General features: G+C 41.2%; 1 protein-coding gene across 2 annotated transcripts in view; it reads right to left on the reverse strand.

The window, feature by feature from the left end:
• Positions 1–11,072: 11,072 nt before the first annotated feature.
• Positions 11,073–21,713, reverse strand: part of PPP4R2 (protein phosphatase 4 regulatory subunit 2) — a 32,923-nt gene continuing 22,282 nt past the window's right edge. For both annotated transcript variants that reach the window (XM_075053534.1, XM_075053536.1), the window contains 6 exons: positions 17,637–17,730; positions 16,183–16,220; positions 15,642–15,716; positions 15,099–15,242; positions 14,231–14,499; positions 11,073–13,440 (listed from right to left, as the gene is read on the reverse strand). In XM_075053534.1, coding sequence (XP_074909635.1) covers positions 13,127–13,440; positions 14,231–14,499; positions 15,099–15,242; positions 15,642–15,716; positions 16,183–16,220; positions 17,637–17,730 — 934 coding nt within the window. In that variant the 3' untranslated portion in view covers positions 11,073–13,126. The remainder of the gene's footprint in view (positions 13,441–14,230; positions 14,500–15,098; positions 15,243–15,641; positions 15,717–16,182; positions 16,221–17,636; positions 17,731–21,713) is intronic.

A 21,713-nucleotide genomic window follows, 5' to 3' on the forward strand; every position in this document is an offset into this window, starting at 1 on the left:
GCACTCCCATCTAAGACCCTTTTACAGTTTGTAGATCAAATCCAGTTTGTCTTAGCGTGTACACAAGCTACTACTGTCCCAGATGAACTTTTTCTACAGCTCAGTTGGAAAGAGCAAGATCTGGTCATCTATTCCTGCTGGTTAGGAACTGACCAGAGTCACAGTTAAAAGTAACACTTAAAAAACCAAACAAACAAAACCCAAACAAACACCAAACAAAAAAACCACAAACAAAGCCAGATCTAACAGCCAGACACCATGTAGAAAATAAGAATCAATACATTACTTGCCCTGGACAGAAAACCACACAGAACAAGAGAAGTCCTTGTGCTCACAGGGTAGCCTGCACCATCACACCTGATAACTGGGAGGGTCATTTCTCCTCGCTATGCAGCTGTTCTAGGTCACTTACAGTGAGCTGAGATATTCCTTGCACCGCTGTTTTGGAGAGCACAGATGTATCAGATGGCCTGGAAGAGAGCTTGTCCATCCTTCCACCTATACTTTTTAATTTACCTGCACAATATCAATTTATTTATTTTTTTATGCTCAGTGGTAGCCACACAGTTCATACTTCTTTTTGTGCTTCACCTCCCCAAGGAGATCACCTAATACTTTTTCTTCTGTGCGACCCAGTGGTAACACAACAGTCCTGTGTTAGACCTGAGAAACCACTACAAAACTGCTTGCTAGTGTCTCATGAGAAAAAGATACTTCTGTTGGAAGGTGAGTGTATTATTGGTTGCTTTGCTCATTAACAAAAGCTGATCAAAGCCATACTGGTCCCTGAAGATGTTGCACTCAATAAGCTACTGCAGTTTCCTAAAAAAGACAGTGGCTTAAGTCCAAAGAGCTAATGCACAACAGGCATTTCTCTTTTTATCCATTTTAAAAGTGGACAGAGGAGTCTGGTCAGTCCAGAATTATTTAGCTCAATTATTCAGCTGGAGTAATTTCAGAGCTGGACATCCCTCCTGCCCCTTTAGAGAGGTGTACACCTCCCTCACCAGTAAAGAGTAAACACTCTTCACTATGCTATCTCCACAGCCCCTCCATTTCCCACAGGGTACCAGTGCCAAGGACAGGAGAACTAGGTCAAAAGCCTCCACTTTGTCAGGAGGCACCTGATGCTATACTCTAAAGTTATAAGGCACTCTTAAATAGAAGCCTCTTTCATTCTAAATCCACATCTTTCACTTGCGAGGTCAATGCCCCAACCATTTTATTAATGCATCAGGTCTCACCACATCATGTAACTTCCCTTCTGGTTAAAACAGATTTAATTGAATTAAAAACAGTAACTTAGGTTCTACTAAGAGACGTGGAGTCAAAGAGAAGTTATCAGACATTCCCATCCTTACCTACAGAGAAACAGCAAAAAAACACCAACACCCTCAAAGCTGTAAGAAGCCCAGCCTCTTTTTTTATCCTACTTCACTACTGCTAAACTGACGAGTTTGTATTGCTACCAGCTGACAGACATACTCCCAGGTGAAATAAATTAGATGTTAATAGCAAAGATCCCCCCTGCATACTCATTTGAAGGGTTGTTTTCAAAGTCCGCAATTTTTCATTGAGGAACTGTTTTTCTATTTCTACTTTCATTTGTGTTACTACAGAAAACTGTGAGTAGCCTATTTTATAAGCACCTGAGAGTTTATTGCTAGGCATTACAAAAAGATACATCTATATACTGACCCTCTTATGAATATTTCTTATGAAAATGCAAAGATTAGGTTAACGTTTTGCATTAAGTTCCTAAATGGGAAGTTAATTTTATTACTTAAAAAATATTTAAGAAAATATAAAGGTGAAATTCCCACTGGAAACATTTTAAATGGGTGGGAAGAAAATATTTACATTTAAAAGCTGGTTATTTAGCAACTGCAGAGTAACTTAGCTCTAAAAGGTCATACCTCTCCCTATTCGTATACAGATATACTAGATAGCCTATGGAGGGTATTCACCCTGACTGAGAAAGCCTGCCTAAGCATTCTGTGAATCAACAGAGTTCTGCAATAATGCCTCAGTAATGCAAAACTCCTGTGTTTAGAGAACAAACCCCTTTAAGATCACACAGTCAAGACCTCTATTTTCTGTGGGGTATTTTAGCAGTGGTACTACCAGACCTCTAAGCAGAGGCCCTGCACCTAGTTACAGTCTTCACCACACACAGGCCCCTTTGAATACATATATTTAAACAAGATAGCCAAGATGGGCAGTCAGAAAGAGAGATCTGAAGATGAGGGCCTTTGGTGCATGGAGCACACCTCTTTGAGTTGAAAGTCAAAGAGAATGCAGAAAGGAATAAATAATCAAAAGAATAGAAGTAGAAAGAAGCTGGTAAGACTCCGAGAGGCACAGATCTATTCCGATATTCCTAGAGCACCAAGAAAACAAGGCATTTCTTTTGTTATTTAAATTAGATCTTGTTGTAAATTACACTGTTACATAGAAGGAAGTGCCTCATAATAACAGAAGTTTTTTACTGTACACATGACTTTCACTTATCCCTTGTACAAAAGAAGAGTCAAAGTTGTATGGGTCCAGAAAAAAAAAAAAAAGAAGAGCAAGTTTGGGCATCACCCAATAGCCCAGTGATCAGAGCAGTCACCTTGGCAGGGAAAAGACATGTGCCAACATCCTGCTCCCAGGGTTGTTCAGGAATTTACATGAATCACTCCTCAAAAAAAGCGTGGAGTGCAGACAGTCATTGACTGGGGACTGTTGTTTTATGAGGACGCCCCAGCATCATAACATCTGAAGGCAAGATCCTGGGTGTGGTAACTGCATGGAGAGAGGCCCACGTAAACAGGGACAGTCGCTCCTTGCTAAGATTCCCAGGGAGATGAGTGACACCAGTGGAAAGTAGGAGTCAGTCCCACACAAACAGTCACTTACTTGATGAAGAACCCAGCATGTCTCCTTAGCATCTTTACAAGTTGTTAATAAAATGCAGCACAGGCCCAGGCATTCAGACAAGAGCACCTGAAGTCACTACGACTCATTTGTGAGCAAAGATAAAGAGTAAATATGAAACACCTGAGGGGAGTGTCCCCAAAGGGAAAGGCTTAGCACTCAAAAATAGGTGTATGTTAGAAGAATTAGGATACCTCTAAGTATATATTGGGGAAATGGGATGGAATAAAGAAAGTTTGTGATGAACATCAGGGAAAAAAACCCAATCCTGAAAAGCAAGTACATTAGAGTAGAATTACCTTAAACACCTCAAGCAACTGAGCTTTACCACATCTCCTCTGAAACTAGACTGGAAAAGGCTTTAGGTACCAAAAAAAAGAGATAAAAAAGAAACTACCTGGAGAAGGAAAGAGAAGACCAGTTAATCTCTCATTTGCCATATAATTCCTTGCAGGAGTCATCCTCAGCTTCTCAGATACTGCATCTGAGCCTCAGATTTGAGGTTCTGGATTTGATACATTTTGATTCCAAGGGCAGGACAAATGCTCGATCACGTACCACATTGGTCCTCCCACCAACTGGACTGAACCAGCTTAGGGAAACTTTAGCCCAAAAAACCAGAAACCTTACAGAAATGTAGAATTATAAGGGGAGGGGGAAGATTAGAGGCAGAAATCATCTGAAGAAGTGATCTGGTTCACCCCAAACCATAGGGCTGGGTTTCATCACGGGGAAGAAGGTGGGGAGAGGGGCTTTGAGAAAGCTGGGTGAGCTATTCCAGCGCATCACATGACTTTACAACTATACCAACACTTGTCCTCTTTCCCTCTAAATCCATAACTCCTTTTCCTTTTCCTAAGCACCATGGGCAAAGAGAACAGATCATGCCCCTCCTCAATGCAGCATACAGCACTGAAAAGCCTTCTATTACTCAGGCTGATTTCATGAGGCCTCTTCCACTTCCACAGTCTTGTTGCAATGGTTTGTGCAACTTGGGGGACGGCAGAGAGGAAGATGACGGGGGGGTTTAAAGGCTGGAAAATGATGCTAGTGTGGTGCACTGTATCCATTCCCTTGATTTCCTGACAAGCTGGGCTAGCAGCACACTTGCTGTGGAATCCCTGACAGGATCAGTCCCCCTGAGGGAAACATGTATTTTAACCTTCAGCCTGTTATAACCTGCAGATACCGTAACAAAGTCATGGCACTTTCCAACTTTGGGCAGGGAAGGAGCAAAAACTTTTGCATCGCTCATCTCTTAGGCTGATACTCCTATAGCATCTCCAGCGCCAGTTTTACTGTACTGTGTAGCATTAGTTTATTCTAAAGCTCCACCTCCTGGAGCCATGAAACTAATACAGAAGCGACTCAACTGCCACTTGAAATAAGAGTGCAAGTTGAAGAGGAAAGTTTGCAAAGGTGTGAATCTTAAAGGGGCAAGATTTAAAATTATAAAACTGTCCTTGGTTTGTTAGTTAAAAAAAAAAACAAAACCAACCTGCTTTAATTTGGAAGCTTATCTCCTGCCCTAGGGGAAATCAATTTAATTTCTCAGCACTGGAGAGCAGGGATCTTTGACAGGGTTTCTGCGCCAGCTCTGTTTAATGTCTCATCACATCCCACTAAACTGAAGATTTAAGGCTACTTCCAACGTAAACACAGAAAAGGAATGATGATTGTTCCCCCATTTAACTCATCCCCCCCGTTCACGTCTTCCACCTTGCCACCACCGGCATTTCACAGCGCACCTCAGGCACAGCCCGGGCTGTCCGGAGCGGTGCCCCGCTTGCTCCCCGCCGGCCCTGCCTCCTCACACCGGAGGGTTCCTCTCCTCCTCAGCGGAGAAGGAGCTGCTCGTCCGCCGGGGCACAGGTACGACAACACGGGCACCGAACCGCTGCCTCAGGCCGGGCAGCCCGCCCTCCGCTCCCCGCCGGCTGCCCTCGGCCAGCGCCTCACGGCCGCCCGCAAAATGGCGCCGCCGCCTCACAGCGTTCCCGAGGCGGCGGCGTCCTCTGCCGGCCGCCGGCGGGAAGGGAGAGGGCGCGGAGGGGCCGCCACGGCTTTGAGCTCCTGCTTCTCCCCTCCGGCTGCTGCTGGCCCCGCCGGCAGGGCGTGAGGGGGCTGAGGGGAGCTGCCTCCGCAGAAAACGCCTGGGAGGGCCGGCGGGCCCCTGAGCTGGTCTCCCCTCTTTGTCCCCACATCGGTCGGAAGAAAGAGCGCTGCTCGCAGGCGCAGAGGCTCGGCCCGGCCTTTCTTGGCCCTGCTCGGAGGAGTTTTATTGTCGCTGTCGGCTGTCACCGACTTCTCCTCCGCTTGGCAGACCCACGTTTAGCTGCTGTGGCGCGACAGGGAGCCTCTGACCTCCGGGGAGGCCCTGCTGCGGTTCTGACCAGCAGAACGCCGGTTTCCATTTACCGGCGCAGCCCGAGGACCGGCGTCTCCAGTCCCACGTTCTTCCTCGGCTTTGGCCCCGCGCTCCAGAGGGCGGCTCGGCATCGTCCGCTCTCGGGTTTCTCGTTACGGGAACTGGATTGCACATACGTTTTCTCACCCTGCTCACCTATCCGAGGAATCCACGTCCTTCCGCTTGCGAGTTGAAGCGCATGTGGTCGGTGACCTCAACGGCCGCGCGGTGCTGGGCTCGCTGTCTCCATACTTGTTATCACAGCCCGTCTATCGGTGTCGCTGACCGAGAAGGCTCTGCTTTCTCATCAGCCTTTCCTTTACGCTCGTTATTTTGTTTTCCACAAGATTATAAAACAACTTCAGGAAGGGCTGTTTGCCAGCCTGCGGCCTGTTTTGAGTCTTTTTAACAGGTGTTTCAAAGAAAACTGAATTGTTCAACTGCACAGAGGTAGATGGTTCTGGCGGGTTGACCCTGGCTGGATGCCAGGTGCCCACCAAAGCTGCTCTATCACTGCCCTCCTCAGCTGGACAGGGGAGAGAAAATAGAACAAAGAGCTTGTGGGTCAAGATAAGGACAGGGACAGATCACTCTCCAATTACCATCACGGGCAAAACAGACTCAGCTTGGGGAAAATTAACTCAATTTATTACAAATCAACCAGAGTAGGGTAATGAGAAATAAAACCAAATCTCAGAACACCTTCCCTCCACCCCTCCCTTCTTCCCGGGCACAGCTTCACTCCTGGATTCTCTACCTACCCCCCAGCGGCGCAGGGGGACAGGGAATGGGGTTTACAGTCAGTTCATCACATGTTATTTCTGCCGCTTCATCCTCCTCAGGGGCAGGACTCATCACACTCTTCCCCTGCTCCAGCGTGGGGTCCCTCCCACGGGAGACAGTCCTCCGTGAACTTCTCCAACATGGGTCTTTCCTACAGGCTGCAGTTCTTCATGAACTGCTCCAGCGTGGGTCCCTTCCACGGGCTGCAGTCCTTCAGGCACACCTACTCCAGCGTGGGTCCCCCGTGGGGTCACCAGTCCTGCCAGAAAACCTGCTCCAGCGTGGGCTCCTCTCTCCACAGGGCTGCAGGTCCTGCCAGGATCCTGCTCCAGCGCGGGGTTCCCACAGGGTCCCAGCCTCCTTCAGGCATCCCCCTGCTCTGGCGTGGGGTCCTCCCCAGACTCCAGGTGGAGATCTGCTCCACCGTGGACCTCCATGGGCTGCAGGGGGACAGCCTGCCTCACCATGGTCTTCATCACCATGGGCTGCAGGGGAATCTCTGCTCCAGTGCCTGGAGCACCTCCTCCTCCTCCTTCTGCACTGACCTGGGGGTCTGCAGGGTTGTTTCTCTTACATGTTCTCACTCCTCTCTCCGGCTGCCGTTTCTGTGTCCCGCAACTTTTTTTCCTTCTTAAAAACGTTATCACAGAGGCGTTACCACTATCACTGATGGGCTCGGCCTTGGCCGGCGGCGGGTCCGTCTTAGAGCCGGCTGGTATGGGCTCTGTCGGACATGGGGGAAGCTTCCAGCAGCTTCTTACAGAAGCCACCCCTGTAACACTCCCCCACCCCCAACGTTGCCACATAAAGCCAATACAATGGTCAAGAAACAGATGCTCAAGGAAACCCCCCTGCCCCATCCTGCTTTTGAGCTCCCCTTCCTCAGCCCTACTTGTGACCACTGTTCAGAGGGGCATGAACATGAACAAATGGACTGGGAAGACTTTTTGGACACCTCTGGAACAACCATGGAGCCCATGGCAAGACAGGTAGCAACTGATAGCCAGGCGGCTTTCCCAGTTCATTTTATCAGTCCCATCACCAGCGCATCACAAGGGCCAGTTTCACAATCCTTAGAGCTGCTGCAAGACAGCCCCGGGGCATCTGTCTAGCAGATTATTGCAAGAGCCTGTAGTGACAGTGAGAGGTGAATGGTGCTGGAGCTGCCTGAGAAGATGTGTCACGGCGAGGGGTGGGAGCAGACTCCGCAGCACAGTTCGCATGAAACCCACAAGGATGAGCTGTTTCTGTTACACCGATACCAACATACGCTTCCCTCACTGAAGGCCCTAATGAGCAACAAGAGCAGAACACTACACTTCAGGCAAAATCAAATATATGCCACAGGATGTCACAGCTCAGAAACAACTTGGGCAGAAAATGACTTGGAGATTATGGTGGACCACAAATTGAATACAGACAAATATCACTTTGAGACAAACCCACAACACAGGGGAGGCATTATTTGCACTGCCTGGGAGGCCCCAGCTGGCATACCGTGTCCTGGTTTGGATACAGCCCTTTGAGGGAGACAAATGGGAGAGGAGCAATGGCTCAGAACAACAGGCACTATCAGGGCAGGTTGGGAGGATGGGGTTTGTTTCGTCTTGCAGGCAGAAAACTGGGATTCCGACGCACCAGAGTCGCTGGCTGGAAGTCGGTCACCAGGCATGTTCTTGGTGGCGTGCAAGGGGAGGATGAGACGAGGACTGACAGCTTAATTTGCTCCAGAGATGATTTATCTTAACTCTTCGGTGACACCCTGACTGACCTGTAGTCTGGCCCAGCGGTTGTCTCCCTAAGGGGGCCGGACCCACAGGGCCAGGGTCTGTCAGCAAGAATTTGTCCCCAGAGCCAGGGAGCCCTCCGCCCATGCCCCAGCCGCCCTGCGGGGACCCCCGGCCGCCACCTCCTCCTCCTCCTCTCCCTCGGGAAACTCCTCGTTTCCCACACGCAGGGCTCGCTCCTGGCCCCGCATCCTCACTGAGCCCAGCATACGCAGCAGTTTGTTTGATCAATTACTTTGATAAAGCTGTAAAACGGCCCCATTACTGAGAAAGTGAAGAAATGGGTGTGGAACGGGGCTGAAGAGAGCGGGGGTATTTATGCTTGGTTCACAGGAGGGCAGGGCGCGCTGGGAGGAAGCTGCAGCAGCCCACGAGCGGGCAGGAAGGTTTAAGGACCAGTTAACCACTTACTTAAGAGTTCCCTGGTGTCCCACCACGGCAGAAGACACCAGCAGTGGCAGAAGCCACTGCTGGGTTTGCGGTGTTCAGAGGCCCTCAAAACATCTCTTATCTTTACCTGCGGTGACACGGTCCAGCAATTACGAATTGGACCACAGAATAAAATACACAGGGAAAAGCCCAGTCCTGAGTAGTTTCTGTCACCGCTTACTCGTGGTAAGAATTTCCAAAGGCCAGAAGTAGTTCAAGAACTTTGTCTGTAGTTTATTGCAATAAACACAGATGGAGAAAAGCAGCTTTCCCCAGTGAAGGTGAGGACAGAGGATCGACTTACAAATGAAATAATGCCAACAGTTTACAGTGAACCTTGCAGATGAGTTGGTAAATAATAGTCCAAAACCTGGGGGATGACTTCAGGTGCCTTGTTCACATGCATTAAAAGATTATTCAAAACCAAAACATAATTGCCATTTCTAGCCATAGAAACCAGAACATCCTCTTTTAGCTAGAAAACACAGGAAGTTTTTAGGTTACGAAATACTAAGTCTGCAGCTCACTTGTTAGCATGAATACTTACTGACAGTCTGTAGGAATCTTGGAAATAAGGTGCCTTGTGTCCGAGAACCTGTTCACAAATACGGAAATGAAGACAAAATATGCCAGAAACTTGTTATAACTACCCGCCTGTGGGAGAGGCCCAGCAGCCGAATGATTCACTGTACAGAAGAGCACAAAATGCATAGGTACACGATATAGCCTATATATGCAAATCTCAGAGCTAACCCCTTTCATTTAAACCATGCAGACACTAAAAGAACATTATATCCATAACAACTTCACTGGCATGAACATCCTTGTGGCATATGAGGATGAAAAGCTCTGATGAGCAACAGTTTACTAGTTGGGTGACAAAGCATGGGTCTCTCATTGGTAATGGCAGGGATGTAGCTAGGATGCCTTCAGTAATCCGTACCTGTGCCATACTTGTCTAACGGAAAAACATCGACCTCGGACACACTGAGATGCAAATAACCTTTAAACTCCTCCTAGAAATGCACTATATGAATAAAAAATGCCAGAGAATTGTAGAAGGGTGTTTTGTACAGTGGTAGTCAATAGAAGGCATTCATTCTAGGGGAAAGAAGAAAATCTAATTTTTTTTTTTTTTTTTAATTAATCACTGGGTTGCCACTTACCTATTGCAACAGAAAACTCATATAACTAAGATTCTACCAGGCTTCAGCTGGTTTTTTCCTCCTCACATACAATTAACAAAGCAGCTAAAAATAAAAGCTCGATTCATTTGTACCGCACCCAGGACAATCTTGCTGGAGTCATGATGCAGCTTTTCAGTGAACTGCTCAAGTAAAAAACCAACAACATACATACAAAATTTCTCACAGACTGAAGCAGCAGAAGAAATATTTTTCAGCCCGTTTCCTGCATCCCCTAGGCTAGGCATAAACTGAAATGCAATTCCAATTTACTTTTCCAGCTAGGAGTATTTCCTGCTGAAATGTTTAAAAAAAGTGATAGAGACAAAGGTGCCTTTGCCCTGGAAACCCTCAGAACACAATTTGTGTATTAAAAAAATAAAAAGGTGCATTTTGTTCAAGCCAGCAGTAGATCCAAGAGGATTTAAAAAAGGTATCCAAATTTGTCCTGGACCTGGTTAGCAATACAAAAAGCAGTAATAATCCTTGCCCCAAAGTTTTGTGCAGTCTCAGACAGTGGTAGGCAAGGACACAAACCCAGTGGTCATTGTAGAGAGATGTGGCTTTTGTTTTTCCAAGCTCCCAAGGATGCAAGGCTTTCCTACAGTAAACCCCCTGCGCTGGGGAGCCTGGCCAATGCTCCTCAGATTGTCACTGGAGAGTGATCAGTACATAAATTAACACCAAATTCCAGCAGCTTCTGCTCCGTTCACTGAATCAACTCAAGGACTTTTTTGAACATGTTAACTCCCATGTACTACTCTTTATAACCCCGAATACATGCTATATTAGAAAGCTATCTCTATTGCAAGCATTAAAGTAGTCCCTGAGGTTAAAAATCAAGGCTGACAGAGCATCTCCGATACTTTAAGGAAATCAACTTCTCTGAGTAGCAATTTTTTTAAATATGAAGAGCGGAATTAAGGGCTGACCTTTACCTTGTATTCTGAAAAGTAAACTCCATTACATTTTCTATTTATATTCTGGCCCCACATAATAGTTTTTTTTAATAGGAAATACACCCACAAACACTATATAATGCCTGTTGCCTGGTTTTCTGGGGTTTAACCACACACTTCCTTCATGAATGCAAGCAGAACAACCAATTCTGTCTCAATGGCTGTATACAGAAACATGCTCTGGGGTGTATGTAATTATGAAATTTAAAGCATCCAGATTTAGAAAAATACAAGCTATGAAAATAGATTCAGTGCTACACCTCCACGCGCACGGAAAAGCAACTGCCTGTGTATCTGGAGGTGTGTAATGCCTCTGACAAAATACAGCTGCTTAGAAGTGCAGTAGGTTTGTTTTGTTTTTTTTAAACCCACATTTAAAAAGAAAGGTGGAATCTTCTCTGATTTAGTAAATGCAATCTTTAAATGTAGGCACATATTTAGTATTAAGATGCTTACTGTGATGTTAAAGCATGATTTCAATTTTTATTAGGCATTGCAAAAAAAAAAAAATTGCAGATATATAAATGGATCCATACCTCAAAAGCTCTTCTACAAGTCTTTGCAGTAGTGGCACTAGTGCTGCTAAAACAAACATATCAAAAGGTCACAGGTGCTTAAAGAACAAGTTTATTGACAATATCTTCACAAATAAACAGTCTAAAGAAATTTCAGAAATCTCTAAACTTAGAAATTTTAAAATTTTGTTCTCATTGGCAAAATATTAAAAAAAACAAAAACAAACAAAGAAGTGTTAAGATATCACTATATTTTTAAACTTTCCTAATTTCAACATTTTGGTTCAGTCCTTTAATTTTATAATACACATCCAACCCTTAAGCACAATGAAAATGAGTCAAAGTACAATTTTCCTTCTGTAAGGGGACCTCAATCAATAAAATTTTTTATTTTTTTTTTGGCAAGCATCTCCCTGAATCCTGTCTGCTTAGAACCTGATAGGTAACATCAGCAAGAAATAACTTCATAAATATTCCAACTGAGCCAAATTATTCTGGTATTAATCAAAACCTAGACTTCCCTAAAACAATACAAAGCATACCATGTAGTACAAGAAACTATTAGCATGCATTTTGGAGGTCATTTTTGTACTTCAGGTATGTGAACTTAAAACCGAAGAGGGACAATTCTGATAAAAATGTACTCAGATATTTCATAACATTAATATTTATTGCTTTATATGAATACTGTATTGAAAGCCCAAGCATTCAGTTTACACACAGAAATTATACAATTATATACCGTTTCACAATGGCAGTGAGCACTCATTACAATCTACAAAAATCTACTTTACAGAAATTTAAAAATTCTAAATATCAAAAAGGTACAGTTGAAGAAACAGGTATAAATTTGGCAGCCAGTAATTGTGACTGGGAGGTTGCAGCTTGCATGTCTTTAAATATGGGAACTGGAAAATATCAAGAGTTTAAAGCAGTAGTTTGTGCTTTGAGCTGGTTTGAAAAAAATGTAACACTGGCTGTCAAAGTAGCATGTTCAAAAATATTTAGTTCACTTCCAAAATGTTATACAAATCATGGTGATTTCTATGCACCCCTAAAGCTTTTAGTCATTTAGCTCAGGTACATAACTATGGTCATATATTAATTCTTCCAATACAGTGGTGTGATCATACCAATGCCATCTGCATACCTTAGAATAATTTTGAGACTTCTCTACAATATTCACAATGCTCCAAGAAGCACTCGAAAAGGCAAGTACCTGTTCATTTCTTCCAAGATATTTTCTTATCGTATTGTCAAACATTTCTTCTACAAAAGTTTAAGCTAATGTTTTGATTACAACGTTCTCAACATAAAGCACATTTTCTCATAAATAAATGAAATCCTTTCACTCAGGCACCTCAGAAGTATACAAAAATGTTGTAATCTGAACAGTTCTCTTGGAATGTGTTTACTCTGGTGTTTTCAACAATGCTAGTATTTCCAGGGTTTCATATGGGCCAGATTTCATTTGTTTTGTTTTCCAGAGGCAAAACAAAGTGCCTTGAGAGGTGAACTCAGTCTTTTCCTATAGAAAAAGTATTTGCTGTATTTATCTTTTATAGAAACAGAAAAATATACCATTTCCCCCTTAGAACAGTGAGGGTACACATATGTGTGCATGCGTGCATATATGTGTGTGTGAAATGTAACACATTTTAAACACACAACATAAGGTTTCATAGTGTGTAGTCAAATAAAAATCTGGAAACCAGCATGAAACCCCATATTTCACATGTCAAATGTTGAAACTGTAACCAAAATATGAAGTAACTGCTATAGCTGTCAGAAAAAGACAAGACAAAAAGCTTTCTTGCTTACGTACAACTAGGTGTGGTAATCTCCAAAAAAGTTGTCAAAATTATAATTACCTTCCAGTTTAAAAACTTTTATTCTAAATAAAAAAAACTATACACAAACCACTGATTTGACCAAACGAAAGTTCAGCGGTAAGCAGGACCTGAAGGAGCTGGTATTCACAGTTCTTATCATGTACAACTCTTTCAAGGTTCAATCCATGGAGAAGTTTATTTTACAACCTGCTTCTTTTTGTAAAACTAAAGGTCCACTTTATTACATAAAATTATTTATACAGTGTAAAACCGGAGCCTTATGGAAAATACTGCATCTAAGTGTATTTAAATTAGTCTTGCTCCATAGGTTCATCTGCAACTTCTGTGGCTTCATCACTGTTTTCCATAGGGGTCTCTGATGAAATTTCTGGAGTTTCACTAGCATAGGACCCTAACTCTTCAGTTTCACTGCAGTCAGCTCCACTACTGGCAGATCCACTAATTTCACTGTCATCTGATTGTAAATCCTTCTCTGCTTGAGACTGATCAGACTCCTCCATTTGATTGCTCTCCTCAGAGGTCTCTTCATTCACAGTTGAGGATTCAGTGTCTTTTTCTTGATCTTTTCTGTCTGGACCAACATTTCTGGGAGACATGAAGGACTCTAGAAATGGTGAAAGTACAGTATTACTAAGGCATTTTTAAACATACCTTAATCCTGCTACTTTCCATTCCCAGCTACACTGAGCAATACTTCTACAACACAGCAAAGGACAGGAAAAACTGACAATCCCCAGTTTTATTAGAAGATGTAAAGTATTAGCCAGCTTCATCACGATAGCCAAACTATCCTAATATACCATAAAATAAAGTCCCTTTTTTTTTTTATTAAACAGGTGGCTTCACTTAATTAAGCTTCAGCAGAAGATAGAAAAAGATCAGTCTTTTAACTGCAGTTACCTTTTTTTAGTTAGGTACAGGGCCTGCCTTAGAGTGAGGTGATTTTCACTGTTCTAACAGGATCTGGAGAGACTGTTGCTCAGCCTCCTCAGTGAAAGAACATAACTTCATATCTGTATTTCAGTAATTTATTTATAATAAAGACAGTCAGATATAGATATCACCTATCCCCCTTCTGGAGAAGGGATGAAAACATCTGATGATACCCTAAAGTAGGGATCCTCAAATTCTTGGTGCATCATTACCATCCTCATGTAATTTACTGCCTAAGAAGATTTCAAGTACCATTTTATAAATTTTTAAATAGAGATGTAGGACAAAGAAAGACGGAAATAACAGAATTGCTAAATTATGCAAAGTTGAAGTATGAACAAGCAGTTCATCTTTATGCACAACTGGAGACATTCAGCAATCCCAACAGCATTGGCCTCTAGCAAAGAAAATCCCAACTCCTTGGAAAATGCACAGAGCAAAGACAATAAAATCTGAAATACCTTCCTCCTCTTCCTCTGTACAGTGCTGTCTGGCACAAGTAGCATCTTTTTCTTTATCCTGAGATGTAGAGGATGTTTCTGTCTCTTCCCCCACGCCTAAAGAAACTTCACTGGAGGCAGTTTGGTTAGGTGCATCTCTGGCTTCCCCTTCCTTGTCAAATTTAAGTCTTTTTACCTCATGTCCTTCTGCTTCTGCAGGATCATCTTCAGAGTGCTTATTTTTTACCGGGCTGCTCTGAGCACCTTCTGATTCAGATGCTGGTGATTCACTGTAAACAACAAAAGCAGCTGTAGTTTTTACTGAAGAAAAACATTCTGTATCTTGTCACACTTTAAAAAAAAAAAAAAAAAGTAGCAGCTACTTCGAGTTAAACACCTCAAGAGGTAACAGTAGAGCTCATTTCACTTATTACATAACAAAACCTCAAAGCCATCACTCCTCCTTCACCAGATTGTCGAAGAAAATGCAGAGTGGTCACAATAGTCCGGTGGGTCCAAACTACAGATGGCTCCCTACTGCTAGAATCAGTGGCAAATGTTTACAAAACATCGTATCTGGTTATAGTTTAACATCCTGACACAAATACGGTAACTGTGGATTTCTGAACTCCGTTATTCACTCTTCATTTTTACTATACGTCCCATAAACTTACGAGATGTGTTACTACAACTGCAGAAACTTGAGCTAACAGTTATCTAGACAGCCCAAACAGTAGTAAGTACACATCAAATCCTGCTGCAAATATTCGTATGTTAAGACTTAATTATGCAAACCTTAGATGGCATTCTCTTTTAAAATATTTTAAATATCTAAGTGGGAAAAAATCTGAGAATAATAAAAACTCAAAATACATTACTCCTCACAAACCTGTGTTTTTTATCTTCTGTTTGCTGCAAGCTTGATTCTTTATGTTCCGTGCTGTCTGGCAAACCGTTTGTTGTCATAGGAGTTGACAAAGAAACCTTCGGTCGATTTACTGGTCTGGGAGTTCCAGGACCATTTACATTAGATCTTTAAAAATAATAATAAAAAAATTAACCCATCCTTTTAAGTAATTTGTTCCTAATAGGCAGAAAGCAGCTATAACCTTGTTTAAAAGAATCAGGTACTTTGCTATTTTATATTGAGTAAAAAAATTCCTTGCCTACAACATGCAAACTATGATAAAGACTTTAAACAACAAGAAAAAATTTCTAAACAATGAGGTTGCAAAAAGATCAAAAAATAGAGCATGTAGTGTGTATGTTCATGCCTCCTCTACCCTCCTTCCCCCAGTATTCCATGTCACACCCCATTTTTGAGGCTACCTATTTGGGGTCAGAATAGGTAATGATAAGGGATCTGAATCAGCTAGTTCCAGAACTACCTTGCTTTTATCCAGAAAAAGTTAACTGCCAAAACTAAACTTACCTGTCAGAGTACCCTGGTGAATTTCCTGGGAACATAACACCATTCATCCGATTTAGACTATTGGAATTATTTTTCCTAACAAAAAACCAAAACAAAACAAGTTATGAATAAAGGAACTTTAAATTACTTTAAGCTTGTTTGCACAGAATTCCCCCGCAACTTAAACAGCCTCTCACCGTCACTCCTCAATGACGTTCTCTACCTATACATTACACTAGGCTCAGATGTGGGCATACATTTTTTTTCCACCACCAGCTACGGTGTAAAGTAACAGCTTTGTGTTCAGGGATTGCACTGAACTGTACTGTGTATCTGATTCCAAAGCTGTTTGTTCATTTCCAAAGTATTACATGTAACACTTGCAGACCACTACACTACCACTACTGTTGACTTAACTATTGATAATGAAAACTGAACCCTGCATGGCTGTTTTTTGGATACAGCTACTGCCAGCAAGAGAAATATGTTAGACACACATGCGCACATTCTCCCCTCTACTAACACAAGCTTAAAGTTTCAAGAAAAAGAAGATTATACTTACTCTGAAGATGGATATACACAGCTGACAACCATGACATTCTGTAATAAACAAACAAGATATTAAGAGTTCAGAAACAGAAGCTTCAGCTGTTGACAACACCCCAAAACTTAAGAGTTACAGGATTTTGGTTGTAGCTGTTAAAAGTAGCTGTACAGAAAACTGGGTTGAAAGCTACCAACAGATGACAGATATGTAAGAAGTATCTCTGCTCCCTCTTTCCAAGGTCAGGCCATTGTTACGCTCAAAGTCAGTATTTTCATAAGTGGGTTAGTGTCATAACAAGACCAGCACATTAAGCCTCAGGCCCAAGTGCTTGTAATTTCTAATTGAAGTATCTCTAGAAAGCAAAGTATTCCAAAATGCTGAAATTGCTGGAAAAACGCTCTGTTCGTATGCAAGTCCTGCATTCAAAAGTGCGTAAGCCCTATTAGCTATTTTTGGCACAGCCATATTTCAAATGTTAAATTATTTTGGCCCCACATAAACAAAGGCAGAAATAATGATTAATTCAGTACGTTTTGCTTAGCCACCTCTCCCTCTTGAACAGCACTGCAACTAAATCAATTTTAACATCTAAAAACCTAGCTTAAAAATTAGTTAAGTTTCTCTTTAAATCAGTACTTGCCCAATTATATGGGGCAGTTGTCACAGGGCCACCTAAATTAACCCAGACGAACTTTGATGGTGGTTCTCCATAAAACCTGAGGCGTGGTTTCACAGCTCTTGTTGTTGGCTAAGAAACTGCTTTGTGAAATCTCTGTCTCATCATTTATTCCTGACCATCTCCTTCCCATCTTAACTTGCAAGAACACACCTGACTGCATCCACTAGAAGAGCAAAAACCAATCGATCTGCAAATTAACCTTTCTTTGACTGAAGAGTTTAAGTAGGAACCTCAAGCCAATTTTGCCATCAAGAAAATCCCATGTGGAACCACATCCTGAAAGTCTTATCTACTCTTGCAAGATCCCACATTCTGACACAAGCTATAAAATAGCATTAAATGACATCTACACAAGAGGATTTAAATACTGAAACAAAAGACACTGGGGTGAAGAGGCCTCTCCTTCACCTACTGGATCTAATCTGAACCCAAATGTGGAAGGAAATGCCCGATCAAAAAACTCTGAATTATTTCAGCTGATTATGTGATTACTTCTAGCTAGGACTCAATATACAAAGTGACATTACACCCTCCACAAACTACAGTTTGAGTACTGAACAGTGATTAGGAAACGCAACAGTTACAGCCCTGAGATTTATTTTTATGTCTTAATAAAACTGCTTTTTGACGTTAAAAGGTAAGAAACAAACTCATACACTTAAGAGTAGCTATTAGCTATACTATGGCTATGAGCCATAATGAAATCAACAGACCTTTGAGACTAATTCAGAAGTTATTTAAGTGGTAGTTGTGACTGTTTAGCTGTGTTGTCTCTCAGAAAAATACGTACCTTTTCCACACCTCTTAGAAACTTGTCTGTTCCTGTGTAATTCCTCCTAGGATCTGTCAGCAACTCACAGAGTCGCTGAATAGTGAACGGGATGCTGCAATGAAATAGATTTATAACAAATTAATTATATTTTAATGAGTATGACTGTTAGGAAGCAACAACGTTATTGTTTTCTACCCCTTACTGAGAAGACAGGAAGAAAACAGTATTGAAATTTGTTATCATTAGCAATGTAGGGTAGTAACTCAAGGCCTTATTTTTCCCTATCTCATACACTGAGGTAACAAAGCAGTCTCTTTTTGTGCTCACCACCACAAAATTCTTAAGTAGAATCCTAAACACATCATCCCACAACTCAAACAATTCATTAAAACAATGAAAAGGAAATCAGATCATCAACAGTAAAATAGTTTAAGACTGTATTTATTATTCAAATATATAGAACAGAAATGGTAAGCGATTCAAAACAAATTTGAGTCATACACATTAGAGCTAAAAAATTCTCAACTTGTAGTTTATTTCATGTTTTACAAAATACATTTACAGAAAAAGCATTAAATGTTGGAATTAGTAGAACCATCATACTTCAGCTGTTACAAATATTCTATTTTGCCACAACTGGACAGTATATTTATCTATCAAGGAACAGCTCAGTAAAAATAATTAAATTCAGAGTAAGATATATAAATCCATAAGCATCACATTCACACATTCTGTTTCTGATAATTCTGCACTCAGTTTCATTCCTACTTAAATGAGAAACTGACCTTTCAGACAAGCAACATTTTACATACGTTTACCAGTTACCTGAGATGTCATACACTTTCATTGCAAATTCAGCATCATATTTTAACAAACTTCTATGACTTCTGACAAAATAGTAAAATACTTTAAAAGTTATTTCTATAAAATAATAAGGAACCATGCATTTTTACAGTTAACTGTTTGAAGTTGAAGCCATGAACATTTCAAAAATTTGTCTAAGAAGAATATTTGATACAATACAATACTTAAGAAGCATTTCTTAATTGGGAATACAACTGATACACCAAATGCAGAGCAGTATCAATACAGACTTACATACGTGTGTGTGCATATATCCCTATACTCTAAGTTTTTGTAAAAATTCAACTTATTTTCTGAAGAACTCAGTACACAGTATCTTAAGCTTATTTCATTAGCTAACACAGTATGTATCTCAAGCTTAGCTCATTAGCTAAAAAGCCACATCTTAAAGATGCACAGATCCACCACTAGTTCAGTGCAAACAGGTCAGCATAGCTATAATTAATCATACTACATGACACTTCACTTTAACTAAAAGCAAGCAGTAATCAGAAAGAGAGTGACCAAGTATCAACAATTTAATTATGTTTTTCAGAACTGCCTGTATATGATGTTACTGAGGAAGTTATAATCCTCAGCTGGAAAACCATAAGGAGGTAGGCTACAATGCAACCACCCTTAGCCCTGGTTCCAACACAGCTATGTGAAAAAACACAGAAGGTATATCACGTTTACCGTACTAGTTATTGCCTTCCCTTGCTATTCACCCTGAATTACACCATACCAACTTATCTTTACTTGACTTCTAAGAATAGAAAGATGGTGAAGTTAATCTCCATCAATCAGCTGTGGAGAGTTAACTTACAGCTGATAAAGCACTAAATACATTAAATGCTTGCAAAAAGTAATACTCTAAGATGACAGTACTTCTAAAACATTTGTTTTGAAATGTTATTGCTTAAAAGCAAGTAAAATGGCAGAAACCAAGTATTTTGGCAGGCAGGCAAAATACACTTCATCTCCCTATTTTGACCCAGAAGTATCTCCATCCCCATCCCCAAAATTTGCTAAGTACAGACCAGAATAAACCAGGAACAAGTGTTCCTTTTAATTCAGTTTATTACATGAAGGCTCTTAAGTTTGACAATGGTTCTGTCATTAATTTCCCTAAAGCTTCCTCAGTATCAATCAAATAGTGCTGCTGTTCAGCCGCTTTTGGTCAATGAGTAATCTTTCTGACACCCACATTCTTCATGTTCCGCTTCTGCGTAGTGCCCTCTTTTAAGGAAATTCCCAACTCTGACTCAGTCACAAACAATTTACTGTATCTGTTAACTTTTCCACATAAGTACAGCAGTAATTGTGTCTATCACTTCTCATTGATGGCTGTTTTGGTTTGGGGTTGAAAAGTCCATAATTAAAGAGACTTTGTAATTTTTTTTAATAGCCTAGGCTGTCCATTCAAAATCAATTTATTTCACAGAAACAAAAATACACAGAAATTTTAAATTCTTTTTCATCAGCCAAATCAGTAAGACATCCTGGAGAATCACTGCCTGGCTAATTTGTATTTAGCTGTACCTTACTGGACACGTGGTACTTAGTACCTGGAGTACTAAGGCATGAAGTATTTTGTGAACATCAATACAGTTCTGGCTACTTGGGGAATAAGCATAGTCAAGACAGTGTGCAGCCTGCAACTAACTCCAGAAGTAAAAGTTGCCCTCCTATTTTACTCTCAGTTATAAAAAGTTTAACCAAAAGCCAAAACCAGTTCATTTCCCTCCAAATTTTTCCACAGTAAACTGAACTTCATTTATTGAGCAGCAGATGGCACCAAGTGTCACACTATGTCCTCCTTTGCATGTAATTTAACATTCATAAATGTTTTTAGTTGGCAAAACCCGAAGTTAACTTCACCTCATGAATTCTTTTCTGTAAAACTATTATTTTAAAATAGTTTAACAATGTGATTTTAAAATAGAAGTAATTGAAATTGGTGTAAATCTGTACAGGAACACCAACGTAAAAGTTTGCGAGCGGTATGAGAATTGACCTTAAATGCTTAGAAATTTAATTAGTTCAGTACATGAGCTGCATGAATAGTCCTAATCTGCCTACATAAACTAACCACTTAAAATTCTATACAAACACACTCAAAACTGCACTTCCTAGCGCTATAGCTCAGAATGAATTACAAACCAAAAATTCATCATATGGACAGGATTCAAAAGGGATCTGGGAAAATTACTTACAACAGCTATATTAGATTGTAGCAAAAAACACACATAAATGAAAATCTGGATTATGATTATGGCTATTTTATTCATGCTGTGAAGACTCCTCTGTGATCAGAGATCCCCAATAACTTACCTTGGAACTTTCTGCTTCACTAGCAAAGGATAAAGAAAATGGCAAGCCTTTTAAGAAGTTCCTACTCCAAAGCAATTCTAAAGAATAGCATGAGAATCTGGCTCTGCAAGCATATTACACAATGTCAAGTAAGATACAGTAAGGTTAAAACAGCCAGTTTGTGCTTTCTTTAAAAGACACTACATCTAGAAAGACCCCAAAACAGGGGTCATTCTTAATTTGTTACTTGACTTTAAAAAAAAAAAAAGTTTAAAAAAATTAGTTAGTTTTAACCACCTCATTCCCTCATTCTTTTCAACAAACACCAGTAAAAAACATCCTAATAATAAAGTGACATCAAGTAGCTTCCTTCTCCACTATGGCACCCTGAAACGACATCCACAACTCTAAGAAGTCTGAATATACCCAATTGCACAAACCCAAACCTGCTGCTGTTACTTTTTGGACGCTTCTCCACATGATTCAGCTTTCCCAATCATATCCTCACTGTAGGAATTGTAGGATTTACTAAATGAACTATTCTACAATCCCAGATTCAGAAACATCCGGTTGTATTATTTTCTTTAAGGTAACTAGCTTGCAGTTTGCTTCCTCAAAGACTGTGTGGTTCACTTCAAAGCATGAGGAAGTTGAGCGCTCTTAAGTGTTACAGCAATAGATCAAAATAGCACAGCCACAGAGTAAGCTCCAGACTTGGTCACCCAGTGTTTTGTTTAGTACACTTTGGAACAACAGAAGATAACAGCAGCCCATTCATTAGCTGTCTCTGCGCGAGAACATTACAAATTTTGTGGGCAGTGAAACATTAACAAAAAGCTGGAGGAGGCAAAACAGAGGCACACTCGGGCATAAAGGACAGGTTTGTTTTTAAATTCCTTCAGCGAAGTAGCCCAGTATAAGTATTGGGTGGCTGAGAAC

Source organism: Buteo buteo, chromosome 21, assembly GCF_964188355.1.
Source record: "Buteo buteo chromosome 21, bButBut1.hap1.1, whole genome shotgun sequence".
Classification (NCBI taxonomy): domain Eukaryota; kingdom Metazoa; phylum Chordata; class Aves; order Accipitriformes; family Accipitridae; genus Buteo; species Buteo buteo.